This window comes from Electrophorus electricus, chromosome 22 (genome assembly GCF_013358815.1).
Source record: "Electrophorus electricus isolate fEleEle1 chromosome 22, fEleEle1.pri, whole genome shotgun sequence".
In the NCBI taxonomy this organism is placed as follows: Eukaryota; Metazoa; Chordata; class Actinopteri; order Gymnotiformes; family Gymnotidae; genus Electrophorus; species Electrophorus electricus.
The window spans coordinates 10,410,818-10,424,125 of NC_049556.1; the positions used below are offsets into that span (position 1 = coordinate 10,410,818).

The 13,308-nt window shown below is 39.3% G+C and overlaps 1 protein-coding gene across 1 annotated transcript; it reads left to right on the forward strand.

Moving 5' to 3' along the window:
- The first annotated feature begins 5,177 nt into the window (after window positions 1-5,177).
- LOC118240662 (histone-lysine N-methyltransferase PRDM9-like) lies at window positions 5,178-13,108 on the forward strand. Its single transcript, XM_035521751.1, has 9 exons — window positions 5,178-5,195; window positions 5,324-5,441; window positions 7,010-7,114; window positions 7,909-8,180; window positions 8,663-8,730; window positions 8,894-9,084; window positions 9,418-9,614; window positions 9,711-10,189; window positions 12,988-13,108. Exons 1-9 carry the CDS (start codon window positions 5,178-5,180, stop codon window positions 13,106-13,108), a joined length of 1,569 nt encoding a protein of 522 aa, XP_035377644.1.
- Window positions 13,109-13,308: the final 200 nt, after the last annotated feature.

Below are 13,308 nucleotides of genomic sequence, written 5' to 3' on the forward strand. Positions count from 1 at the left end.
TCTCACAGTACATGCTGAAGTAATATACAGACCAGTGTCACAATACAAGATTAATTTCCTCAGTTTGGCAAAGTAAAAGGAGGGGGGGGGGGGGGGGGGGTCTTTTGACAAGCAATCACTCAGATTTATAAAAAATCTCCATCCGTTCATTCATGTTTACTCTTTATCCTTAGACGAGTAAACATTTGCTCAGATAACGCGCTGGCCTTCTTTGAAAAAAGGACGAGGAGGGGAACACTGTGAGATGAATGTAGTATCAAACATCCCACAAGCAAAGGAAATATATTTAAAGATATTTTTCAAAATATGTAACAACAATCTTAGAACATATTCACGGCAATGATAGGTGCAGCAGCAGAGACTGACGGCATTGAGCCAGCTGTGTAGAATTCTTCATCACAACTTTAACCTAAGCAGCAGCCAGGAAAGAGTCCCAGTCAGATGGAAAGCATCTTGTGTGGTCCCTGTCCCCAAGAAGGAGCAAGCAGTGGTGCTAAATGACGATCGGCCTGTTGCTCTAACAGCCCACCTGAAGAAAACACTGGAGAGGCTGATGTTGGCTCCCCTGAGACCACTGTTCAGACCGGCACTGGACCCTCTGTAGTCTGCGTAACAAGATTGCATTGGATTGGATGATGTAGCAATCTTACTTGCTGGACAAAGCATACTCTCATCTGGACACAGCAGGCAATACTGTGAGGATCACTTTTTAAAATAATTATAATTTCTGTAGTGCATTCAGCAACATACAGTCTTTGTTCCTTGGAGAGAAGCTTCAGCTGATGCAAGTGGATGATTCCATCATCTCATCGATAACGGACTGACTATTTGATGCCGGTTTGTGAGGATGCAGGGTTGTGTTTCAGTCATGGCCATATGCAGCATTGGAGCTCCTCAGGGGACTGCATTAGCAGTGGTAATAAAGCCTCTTTTGCCCATCAGCAACAATGCTGTAGGCAGCTCGTGAATGGAGTCTGTTTTGCTCCTTGGCTGTGACTGTCCTATTTTATAGATTATATATTGTCGGCGATCCCCTGTAAATAGTTTTGTGTCTTGTAGTCTATCACAATAGCCAAAATATTTCACCACAACAGTAAAATGGTGTAACACACAATGTAGATGTTTAGGAATCTCCATGAGGTAGAAATCTTGATAACAGGGCAGTTTATGTCGAGAATGGTACATCTCTTTTGAGACAACTGTACTCAATATTAAGTTAATGGGAGGGGTTGTATGGGGCAGGACATAGGCAGGACAGGGAGAACACCCGAGTGTATGGCCATGGCACATATTCACCCTGCCCTTGACTTTAGAAAAGTTTGATTATAAGTAATCTACAATTGTAGTGTAAAACAATCAACACCACACCTGACACTCAGTATAATGTGAGTTTTACTATTCAAGGGGCCAGGTCAATGTGCAATTTAAATATTCATGAGCTAGGTGCCTTACCGTTCTTGATTCCCTGCAGTTATGAGATAAAATCTTATGTCAGCATTGACGTTAAATAACATGTCATGTGAGTGGCAGCACCTCAATCTTGTAAAGGGGGTGCTCATATAGAGCAGAAAGTCTCGAGGCAATCTTTTCTTCTCATGACATTACTTATATATTAGTTTGATAATAGTCAAATAAAATAAAATAAAAATAGTCAGTAGGTTAGTAGTATACTGTATTGTCATTAATTTCCTATTTGATAAATAATTGTAACGCTGCCCGAGTGCCGCAGGGCGTGGAACAGGTCGCACAGACTCCCTTGGCTTTGTGTAACATTTAATGACATTTAAACACACAGGACAATGCCGGCACTCACACGTAACATTAACGAAAGACACGACTTATACGTTTAAACTAGACGCAGGCTACATCAACATTTAACAATGACCACACACACGTCGTACATGTATACATGTATCAGCGAACAAACAAACAACGGGCGCACACACGGACGGGGCTTTAAATAGACAAGACATTAACGTTAAACGCTGCGCACGTGTTACAACACAAACGGTATGTGGATCCCTCTGCACGCGACGGGCCGCACCACGTGACTAATGGGCGGGAGTAGTCCGTTACAGTAATCCGTGGATTACCATTTGAGACAATTGCTTAGTTATTGAACACTGGTTTCATAACATACACACACACACACACACACACACACACATATATATATATATATATATATATATATATATATATATATATATATATATATATATATATATATATATACATACACACACACACACACACACACACACACACACATATATATATATATATATATATATATATATATATATATATATATATATATATATATATATATATATATATATATATATATATATACACACACACACATATATATATACATACATATATATATATGTATTCAAATAAGCCTATGCATTCATACACACACACACACACACACACACACACACACCATGTGTATTGAGGTGACTGTCCAACGTACTTCGACTAGTGATGACGGCTGCTATAATTTAAATTTGAGGCGGGAAAATTAGTCTTCAGTCGTCGCCGCGAGCACAAATCACTTCACTTCCCGCCGTTATCTCACAAAGCCAGGTTATGTATTTTAAGTTATCTACCCAGATAATCATTTGTATATCAAATTATTAGGACAATATTTTCGAACAGTTATTGATTTAGTTTAACATAGGCTCGTTTTTTGATATTGGAGAAGATGTCCATCCTGTTTAAAATACGAAGAAAATTAAATTGAAGCTGTTTGTCCAGCTAGGTGGTTAGCTAACCTAGGTAACGGTAGCTGGGGTTACCTGACTGACAGCTGTGACGTGAGTACTTGGCTAGGCGGCTTGTATAGCGTTAGCTAACCTGCACTTATTTTTATATTTTTATAAAATAATAGAAGTTACTCTTCTAGTTCAGTTTCGAATTCTCACCTTATTTGAACACTTTACTGGCTGTCTTAATAATTAAACTAGTTAACTAGCTCGTTAGCTTGCTACCAAGCACTTTTTTCGTATCTGAGGGAAAAAATAGATAGTGTTAGCTAAGGATATCTAGCCATCTATCTTGTTTTTGGTGTCTGGATATGTTCGCTTATTTAGCTAACGCTAGATTAGCTAACCTAGGTAACCTAGCAAACCTATTTGTTTTTTGTTTTTATTGATATAAAATGTACTGGTTTACGTGGCCTACCTTAATGTCTGGATATTTTGGCTATCATCATCAGCAATTAGCCAATACAGCTAAGTAGGTAGCTGGCTGTATTGGTTAACAAGCTGTAAAGTATTCTCTCTAGTCAAATCGTGTTTGTTTCATGAACAGTAGATAGCTTACTATGTGACATGGAGGCTATGTTAAGAAACTGTTACGAGTTTGGAATAAAAATGGATGTGTTAGATCTATCTACATCACATGCATGATAGCTGGGTTTTTTCTTTTGTAGCTGGCTATATGTTGTTCTGTTCAAGCTATGTTTTATTTTATTCTTATAATACATTATTATAATTTTCACTCCCAGAAAATCTAGAAGTTGGCTTATACATCAAGATGAGCTCTTCTGAAGATGTGAGTTATTGATAGGTTTGGTAGGTTTATGTGTATATATAATGTGTTGGGGGGGGGGCAGTGGGTCCGAAAAAGATTCCATGTGATTAACTGCACTGTACTCTACTAAGAGATGTAGAGATATTCAAAACTAGTGAAGTACACAAGGTTTCAGAAAAAAAGATAGATTTATCAGTTGTGCAAGCAAAGTGCTATATAAATGTTATTTTATTTATGTAATATTACGTATTCATATAAATGTTATATGCTTTAACCCTATGAAATCTTTTTTTTAATGTAATTATAGTATGATGCATCAAAATGTTCAGAACAATCTCAGCTCTCTTCCTACTGAAGTACCATTAGACCTAGAAATAATATGGCCCTAAAGGTGAAAGTTTTGAGGTCCAATTTTAGAAATATATAGTGTTTGGTTCACTAAAGTAGTTACATATGAATAAAGTATAATGGAAATGTATGATAGTTGTCTAAAATGACATTTTGATAAATTGTTTACTCACACTGATCAATTGTTTACTCACTTTACTGAATAAAGTGTGGTCTGTCACCAAATCTTAGAGGATAATTAGTGATATGTGATATAAAGTCACATTGTTTAGTCACATTTCTATGTGACTGAACAATGTCTTTATATCACATATCAAGGCTCATAGAATATAAATATCAAGCTTCATGTGTGCAAGTGAGAAATGAGCATAACAACAGCTATAATCAACAAAGAAGTCTCAGCTGCACAGAACAGTATTCAATATGGCCAAAACATATCCATTCATCTACACTACACTAGCTTACTTTAACACACACACACACACACACACACACACACCAACCTTTAATAAAGTAAGTATTTACTAATGGACAGTCAATTTTGTCAAATACAAATCATGATTGTTGTATTATTTACACAAATTTTGCACAGAACAAGCATTTAGCTAGTTAGGTAGTATCAGACATTTGTGTCTAAATGTGACAGTATCTATCCAAGTCCACTATTATATATATTCTAAAGTAACATTCATTCAGCCATCATTCTCTTTTATTTTTGTATTCTTCAACAAAGTAATAAAACCCCTCAGGCTCTAAAGCCTTTATCACTACTTTCCAAAATCGCTACAACTTCAGCAGCTGTATAACTTTTAAACATTTTAGCTAGCTGGCTAGTTGTCAATTGAACAAGGAAGGAAATATTTCTGAAGTGTAAATCCTTAGTGATTTCAAGATTGGGTTTTTTTGGGTTAATTCTTAACTCTTACTATCAACCCAGATGAAAGAGCAGAATCTACAGATTCAGGAAATGTTTGGACTACATTCCTACAAAGATATTAATAAAAACATTGAGAAACATCGAAGCAGATGCAACAGCTTGTGTGTCGATCACAACTGATGATGGGAAGGTGACATATGAGTGCTCTTATTCATATAAGATACAGTCATGCCTAGCAGAGTCACTGAACATCTGATGTGAGTAGGGGTAAACTGCTTCATGAGGAAGAGAGGAATAAACTTTGTGTCTTGTAAATTTGAACAGGTCTCTTTCTACGTTTGTAATATTTATATGTTTTTATACGGAATTTTGACTAAAACACCCACAGCCCGACCTCTGTTTTTCAACCATGGCTCCGGCCCTGTTGGTAGCTTGCAGGCCCGCGTCTGTCTGGTGGGTTCAGATACAGGATGCGGCCTTGTCTTGGTGTGGGTACTCACTTAGATAAATATTATTTCAGGAATGAACTGCCTTATTTATTATCTGTTTTGTTAGGACGATTACACCGAGCTGAAGGTCCACTTCTCAAAGACTGAGTGGCTTCATCTGGAGAGATGGGAGAAAGTTAGATATAAAAACATTAAGAGAAATTATCACGCTATGGTTGCCATTGGTGAGTTACAGCTGAATTTGGACAACCCCTTAGAGGAGACATAGTAAACAAAACCTCATTTTCCAGAGAAAATCGGCTTCTGTCTGCTGTTTGGATTTGCTGGTCCATGTGACTTCACATTGAAGAAACCTGCTGCTCCTCTTTAATAAACACTCCCACTCTGAGGTCATTGTTTCAGTTCAGTTATATAAATGTAGAGCTCTCTACCCCTAACCCCATTGAGATGGCCAATGAAATCAGTGGTCATTAGCATATGAAATCAACATCCATAATCACCTGTACTTCACAGTAGAGAATATGACATGTTAGTCATTGCTGAATTTAGATAATTAGGATGAATTAAGGGATTTTTAAAAATGTATTTTAAAAAATCTTCACAGATGTCTTTCAGACAACACATGGAACAGTTAAATTTTGACAGAATAAACTCCTTTAAGAGCATTCAGCAAAATACTATATTGTGTACATCTGCACATACTGATTGAATAATGCCACCCTCCCCCCACCCTTTCTCTACTTGTAACTTTTAGGGTTGGACTGCACTCTTCCTGCTTTTATGAGGCGAGGTAGAGCCTGGAAAGAAGCGCCACCTAATGACAGCAGTGACTCTGAGGATGAGTGGACACCCAGACTGGACAGGAGATGTCCAGGTGATGTTTCTCTCATTAACAACTTGATGATGTGTCAGAGTATTACACTGACATGAGTTATGATCCTCAACATGAAGCTTAATTTTTTAGAGGACAGTTTTGCAGGGGTTGGTTCTGTTGTAAAATATAATGAGCAAATATAGATTGTAAACAGAAGGTGGACTTCCATCAGAAGAACATGATCCTTTCAAAACATTTCACTTTGTGGGGCAGTTTTACATTTATAAGTAATTGTTTGAATGAGGATTACAGATTATAGAGGAGTTATAGATTATAGAGGAGTTAGACGGCTTGGTGTTATGATTATGGTTGTCTTCTAGCACCCAGAGCCTTGAGAACTGTGGCAGTAAACCCTGCAGAAACCAGACTCACCAAACACTGCAGCTCTTTCACAAAGCCCCAAAAACAGAAGTCTGTTCACTCACAGGTAAAACATTTGTTAGGTTACTTTCACTCAGGGCTGTAGGAGCAACAGTTTTACATGTATTTCACATTAAATCAGACCTGGCTGTGAAAATAAATATTACTACAGGGGCACACGTACAATCATTTGCAGTGGTATCTGTTTTCATTGTTGTGCTATCACTTTATCAAATGAGATTATCTTACTGAAAGTCTCTGCGAATCTTTAAGGGGACCTATTATACCCCATTTTCACAAGTTAACACATTTCTCTGGTGGCTTAATGAAATGTCTTTGACATGCTTCGGTCAAAATAAGACGGATCAAGAAACCACAATACCCTTCTCACCCTGTCTAAACAGCCTTGTTCAGAACAACTGTAGTTGGGACATTGATATCAGAAATACACTTTATCCACTCAGCTCTTCTGTCCTCTGAGACCTTTGATGATGATGATGATGATGTTGATGTTGATTTTTCTTATTATTGTGGTTGTTGTTGTTGTTATGGCTGCAGTTCCTTTTTTGCAGTTAAACACCCACTCTCGTGGCAGTAATGTCCGCAACAGGGCAAGAGTTATTTACACAGAAGAGGAGGAACCTACAGATGAAGACTACTTCTGTAAGACATCAGGGCTCATTACTAATGTCATGGGTTTACATTATATACATATACAGGGTTCCTGCACAGTATAGAACTTGATTTTAGTATTTTCCCAGTCTGGATAAGTATTGAAAAATGAGAATATGGAACAATATTTGTGTTTTCAGACTATTGCCCTATTCTTTACAAAAATTAATTGATCATGAGTGTTTTTCATGATTTTGGAGCAGGCAACCAGCACAGCCAAAATGTTTACCACTGTGAGAGCGTACAGAGACACCAGATTGATCGTAGGCCTGTCATGATCATTACATTATCGATTTATTACACCTGTACATGACCTCAGTCATTTTTGCTGACCTTGATATTGCCAATTGTGTTTACATGTGTTTGATTAAATAAGAATGAATGTCACTAAAATTTTAGCTAGTTGTGCTATTCTTTTCCCTCATCTACTGTCTGTTGGATATGTGGCACACGTCTGATCTCTGGGTTGGATATGGGGCATGAGTCTAATTCATCCATGGCTCAGTTGTACTTTCAGTGATGACGTTACAACATTGTTTTAAATACTGCACATCTCATGGAACTGACTTGTAACTCACAACATTTAGCTGACGCTTTTATCCAAAGTGACTTACAGTTAAGACGGAATACAACACGAGTAACTGAAGGTTAAAGGCTTGAACTGGCAACCTTCTGATTAGTAGTCAAGTACTTTAAGCACTCATCTACCACTGCCAAGTGGGCTGTCATGATAACGATGAACTCTGGACATCATTTCTTTCCTTTCTTGTGTCCTGTCCTTACAGACTGTGAGGAGTGCAGATCTTTCTTCATTGAGAAGTGTGAGGTTCACGGTCCACCTCACATCATCCCAGATACCCCTGTTCCAGTGGGGGTCACGGATCGAGCCAGACAGACACTTCCATCTGGTCTGGAGATTCAGAAGTCCAGTATTCATGATGCTGGCTTGGGAGTGTTTAACAAGGGTCAGACTGTGCCTGTCGGTGCACACTTTGGGCCCTACCAGGGAGAACTGATAGACAAAGAGGAGGCCATGAACAGTGGCTATTCCTGGGTGGTTAGTTTGTTTAGTAATATTTATTCATTCATTCAGAAGTTCCTTTGAAAAATATACATCAAAATCAGTTTATTTTACAGAAACAGGGACCTGCATTTTTATTCTATGCTTTCAGTTCTTTGGTCCTGTACAATACATACAGACAATGAGTAGCACTTGTCATCAAAGCTCCTGTTTCTCACCTTCATACAAATGCTACAAATCTGTTATTTTGTTACAAACACATTTTAGTAACTTTAATTCAGTAGAGATGCCTGTGGCAACAGACAGCAGTTTTGAATCCTACTCTAGTAGAACAGTATTCACACTGAACACAGTAAAAGTTCTTAATGTAGCTTCTTTAATGTGAATGCATCAGATGCATATCAACAAATGTATAACCATGACTATTTTTTGTTTTGTTTTGTTTTGTTTATTTTTGCAGTGTATTTATTTTTATATTCATTTCCGTTTTTAATTTAAGTGTAATTTTGTTTTTGCAGATATTCAAGAGCAAGCATTGTGATGAGTACATAGATGCGAAGAGAGAGACTCACTCTAATTGGATGAGGTGTGGAAGTACAGCACTGAAGTCTGCCGCTCATTGGCTGTTGGCCATCTGTTATGAATAATTAATTTTATTGTCTATTATTTGGTTTTAAAAAAACTGCCAGTTATTCATCCTTCTCTCTCTGTCTCTCTCTCTCTCTCTCTCTCTGTCTGCCTGTGTTGAGGTATGTGAATTGTGCTCGTAATGATGAAGAGCAGAATCTGGTGGCCTTCCAGTATCGAGGGGGGATTCTGTACCGTTGCTATCGACCCATCAAAGCAGGTCAGGAGCTCCTGGTGTGGTACGGAGACGAGTACGCCAAAGATCTCGGCATCACATTTGACTACATCTGGAACAAAAAGTGCTCTGCAAAAGGTTACTTCCAAACACTTTATTAAACATTTTGCTCATTTAAAGTTTACTTTAGTTTTTAAACTAAAAGTATCAGGTGATTGTTTGCCCTACATTGAGACACCTGACTGAGCTCAACATTCCTCCTTGTTAAAATAACAAGGTCAGGATGTAAGTTTGGGGTGTTTGACCTAAGAAAGCTGTGTATTTCATGGGTTCCCCAGATAGGGAGGATTGAAAATCTACTGAAGTAGCCAATCAAATTTGGTTTTTAATTATTTGTATAGCCTCTAACTGTTGTCTATCATAATTATGTTGCAGCACATACTGAGTTTGTAATGTCTTTTTTCCCTCTAGAAATGAATGATGTCCACTTTGAAGTCTTCTCCTGCTCTGAGTGTAAACTTTCCTATACAGCTCAAATTTACCTCCATAAACATGTCAGGAGATGTCACCATGAGGAGTATGTCAAACTGCTGAAATCAGGCAAGATTAAAACTGAGAATCTGGCACCTATAAACAGCTTCAGTACTCCACAAATGTTCTCTGTTACTGTTCACACCAACATACCTCACAGACAATCGCAGAAAGACACAGAAAAGAAGAGAACTCACCACTGCTCAGAGTGTGGGAAGAATTTTAGTAGACAGAGTATTCTCCAAACACACCAGCGCACTCACACAGGAGAGAAGCCGTATCACTGCTCAGAGTGTGGGAAGAGTTTTATTCAGCAGAGTAGTCTTCAACGTCACCAGCGCACTCACACAGGAGAGAAGCCGTATCACTGCTCAGAGTGTGGGAAGAATTTTAGTAGACAGAGTCATCTCCAAACACACCAGCGCACTCACACAGGAGAGAAGCCGTATCACTGCTCAGAGTGTGGGAAGAGTTTTATTCAGCAGAGTAATCTTCAACATCACCAGCGCACTCACACAGGAGAGAAGCCGTATCACTGCTCAGAGTGTGGGAAGAATTTTAGTAGACAGAGTCATCTCCAAACACACCAGCGCACTCACACAGGAGAGAAGCCGTATCACTGCTCAGAGTGTGGGAAGAATTTTAGTAGACAGAGTCATCTCCAAACACACCAGCGCACTCACACAGGAGAGAAGCCGTATCACTGCTCAGAGTGTGGGAAGAATTTTAGTAGACAGAGTTATCTCCAAACACACCAGTGCACTCACACAGGAGAGAAGCCGTATCACTGCTCAGAGTGTGGGAAGAATTTTAGTAGACAGAGTATTCTCCAAACACACCAGCGCACTCACACAGGAGAGAAGCCGTATCACTGCTCAGAGTGAAGGCTGAACTTAATTCAGTATTTTTGCGAATAACAAATTAATTTATTTATTACTACATTTTATATATAAGTATATATAGTATGCTTTGCTTAATGAAATATGTAATATATTTGCAAGTAATTGTTAAGTTTTCTCACTCTATGCAGAATCATTCATTAAGCTGCATTTGTTTTTTTTTTTTATAAGCTCATGACTGAATGCAGTCAACATTCTACATTAAATCATTTTGCTGGAATTTCAAACTAATAATGTTTTCAAGCTAATTATGACATTGCAAAATTCCCAATTTTTATAAGTAAATTAATCACGTAACTACATGAATTGTATAAAATATTCAGAAATCTTGAATTATTTTGGGGAAATGTGTTGGTTTGGCTGTGAGTGTCCTGACTCTTCCGGTCGTGAATGCCCACCATTTGCAAACGCCATATTTGGTAAACAAACCAATTTGATTCACGTGTTTTCTGTGGACAAGAAATCATGTAACGGTTTTCTTCTGTGCGGATGAAACATTAATTTTAAGGAATCGCCTGGATGGAAATTTACAATTATGTTTAAAGGTCCTCTAGCCAGCATGTTGCATGATTTATGCTCGCGAACTTGGATGTTCACGAAGATTAAATTTAAGTGGATTTTAAGTGAGTGGTGCTACAGCACCACCCAGTGGTCAAGGGTGGAACAGTGCAAGTGTACTTGCGTCTTTTGCTTGATAACCATATTCTGCGCATATTAAGTTTTCAGGGGAAAAAAAAAACATTGTGAATTGTGCCTAAGTAACATTAATGCGTAAGGGCCACGTAGCACTTTACAAATGCATCTTTACAAAAGATCAGATTGTTCTCTGCAGTCCAACTTTGGTGGCATGTGCAGTGAGTGCAACTTCACAGACTTCATCTCGCTTCACTGATCTTGTTCATTAGAGTTTGGGAATTAATGTAATAAGCTTTTAAATAAAGTAAAGCTGAAAAATCTGATTAGAAAGACCAGAGAAAGTATGGTGTCATTCGATGAAAAACTCCAAATGTCCCGTTTTTCAGGCATTTGAAAAACTAGTAACAAAATGAACCCCAAACGATATTATTTAGACATGGTTTGGCTCAGAACTTATTTTAAAGTCGTAAGTGCAGTTTTATATTCAGAACTGACTTGCGTGTGTATCTGCTAGCGACCGTGTATGTAAACGACGTGGATTTAACCATGAACAAACACTATTCCCGCATTCTGCCGGTCTGACCTCGCCTCAGCATCATCGGTCTCCAGTATGAGTCCTTATGACAGATCAGCTCACTTAAAATTTACACGGAGATTAAGGTGTTTCGTCGGTATGCGGATTTTTGAATGAGATCAGTGTAGATAGGTGACGGGATGATAAGGGATTTAGGAGTCGCACTACCAGATAAAGCGGATTTTTATAGGCACACGCTATATTTTCGAATGCCTAATCTTTTTGACTAGAAATACAGTTTTAAAATTACACTGAATAGTCCCAATTTTCTTATGTTGTTTACCGACTTTAGGCTACCTTAGCCTACTTTATGTTAACTTCAACGCAGGCAGGAGGATATGAGCTCCTGCTGACGCGGTTGTCTTTTCCGAGCCGCACTTTATAAACACCGTTGCCTTTGGCGTTTAATAAATAGTTTTTCACCGTCATTTTTCTCCGACATAAATTCACAGAACACAACCCTGCATGTGGCTGGCAAACAAGCAAGACAGAGCAAAAGATGTTCTGCTCAGCTACAGACAATGTTAATGTCTTGCTCATTAGTCTATGTAGTCCTAAAGGTATTTGATCTTTGATCCTCGTTACTCTAGCTTGTATGTTGTCTGTGTGTATCATTATGAGACATAATATAATAAGGGGGTTTGTAGCAACCATTTCCTCCCACAGTCGCTGTGTTGTTACTCTGTAATGGCTCCTGTCCGTTCACTTACATTCCCCAATAAAAAACCTGCTGTACAGGTCACAACTATTTTACCCCACTGAGAGGATTTAAGTTAAACAGAAAGGGGGAAGAAAAAAAAACAAAACTGCAGCCAACGTTTACATTGTCATTAATGTTGCCAAGCAACCAGAATACAGAATTAGTTCATATTGAAGTGACCATACAAGATTCACTTTCTGAAGTAAGCAGAGTATGGAACAGAAAGGATTTTTAGGCATATGGCAAACTATACTCTTCCTGCACTAAATGCCAGCACTTCATGAGCATGACGCAGTCAGAAGTGATGTACATAATCATACACAGTAGAACAGAGGTACAGAATACAACTGCTGACTGCCACACCACCAATGGATGTGGGCTAGGATACTGCCAGGCAGCCCAAACCTAGACAGGAGCAACCAAGGGCCCTGCTCAGGACAGCAGCAATCCGGCAGCAGCAGGGCTTGAACCAGCAACCTTCCAAGTCCAGGGAAGGTAGCAGAAGCCCCAGTTGTTGGCTGGGTCAGAGTCCACCCCGGCTGGATAGGATCCTCTCTCACCGACTGGTGTGGTGGCGGTTGCTCCGGCTTCAGTGCACGCATATCTGGAGACACGCATGCTGATTTGTCCTTTCGAGGGCAGGCACTGCTGAGGCCGCCTTCTTTCCTTTACGAGGCTTCGGTGTAGGTGCTTGAGCTCAGGCTGCAAGCCTTCGTGGAGGGAGTGTCCTCATTTGAGGACGACGCCTCCCTGCAAGCCGCATTGGGCAGCCTACTTGTTCCGGAGCGGCGCCTCCTGCGCAGAGCCTTGAGAGGTACCTAGGGCGCCGGAGGGCCTTCGCTCTCGGAATCCGCTGACGCGGTATCCATCTCCGAGGCAGAATCCCTATGGAGGACCTCCTCCACTTCCATCACCGGATTCTCCACCTGATGGACCTCAGGGTCCGATTGGAAGCTGATGTTGGTGTATTCCGATTGGAGGCTGACCTCCATATAGTCCTCCCTCTGTTCAAACTCCCCATA

Coding starts and splice junctions, on each gene's coding strand:
- LOC118240662 (XM_035521751.1), top strand. Junction 7,115..7,908: donor TACAGATGAAGACTACTTCT/GTAAGACATCAG, acceptor CTGTCCTTACAG/ACTGTGAGGAGTGCAGATCT. Junction 8,181..8,662: donor ACAGTGGCTATTCCTGGGTG/GTTAGTTTGTTT, acceptor TTGTTTTTGCAG/ATATTCAAGAGCAAGCATTG.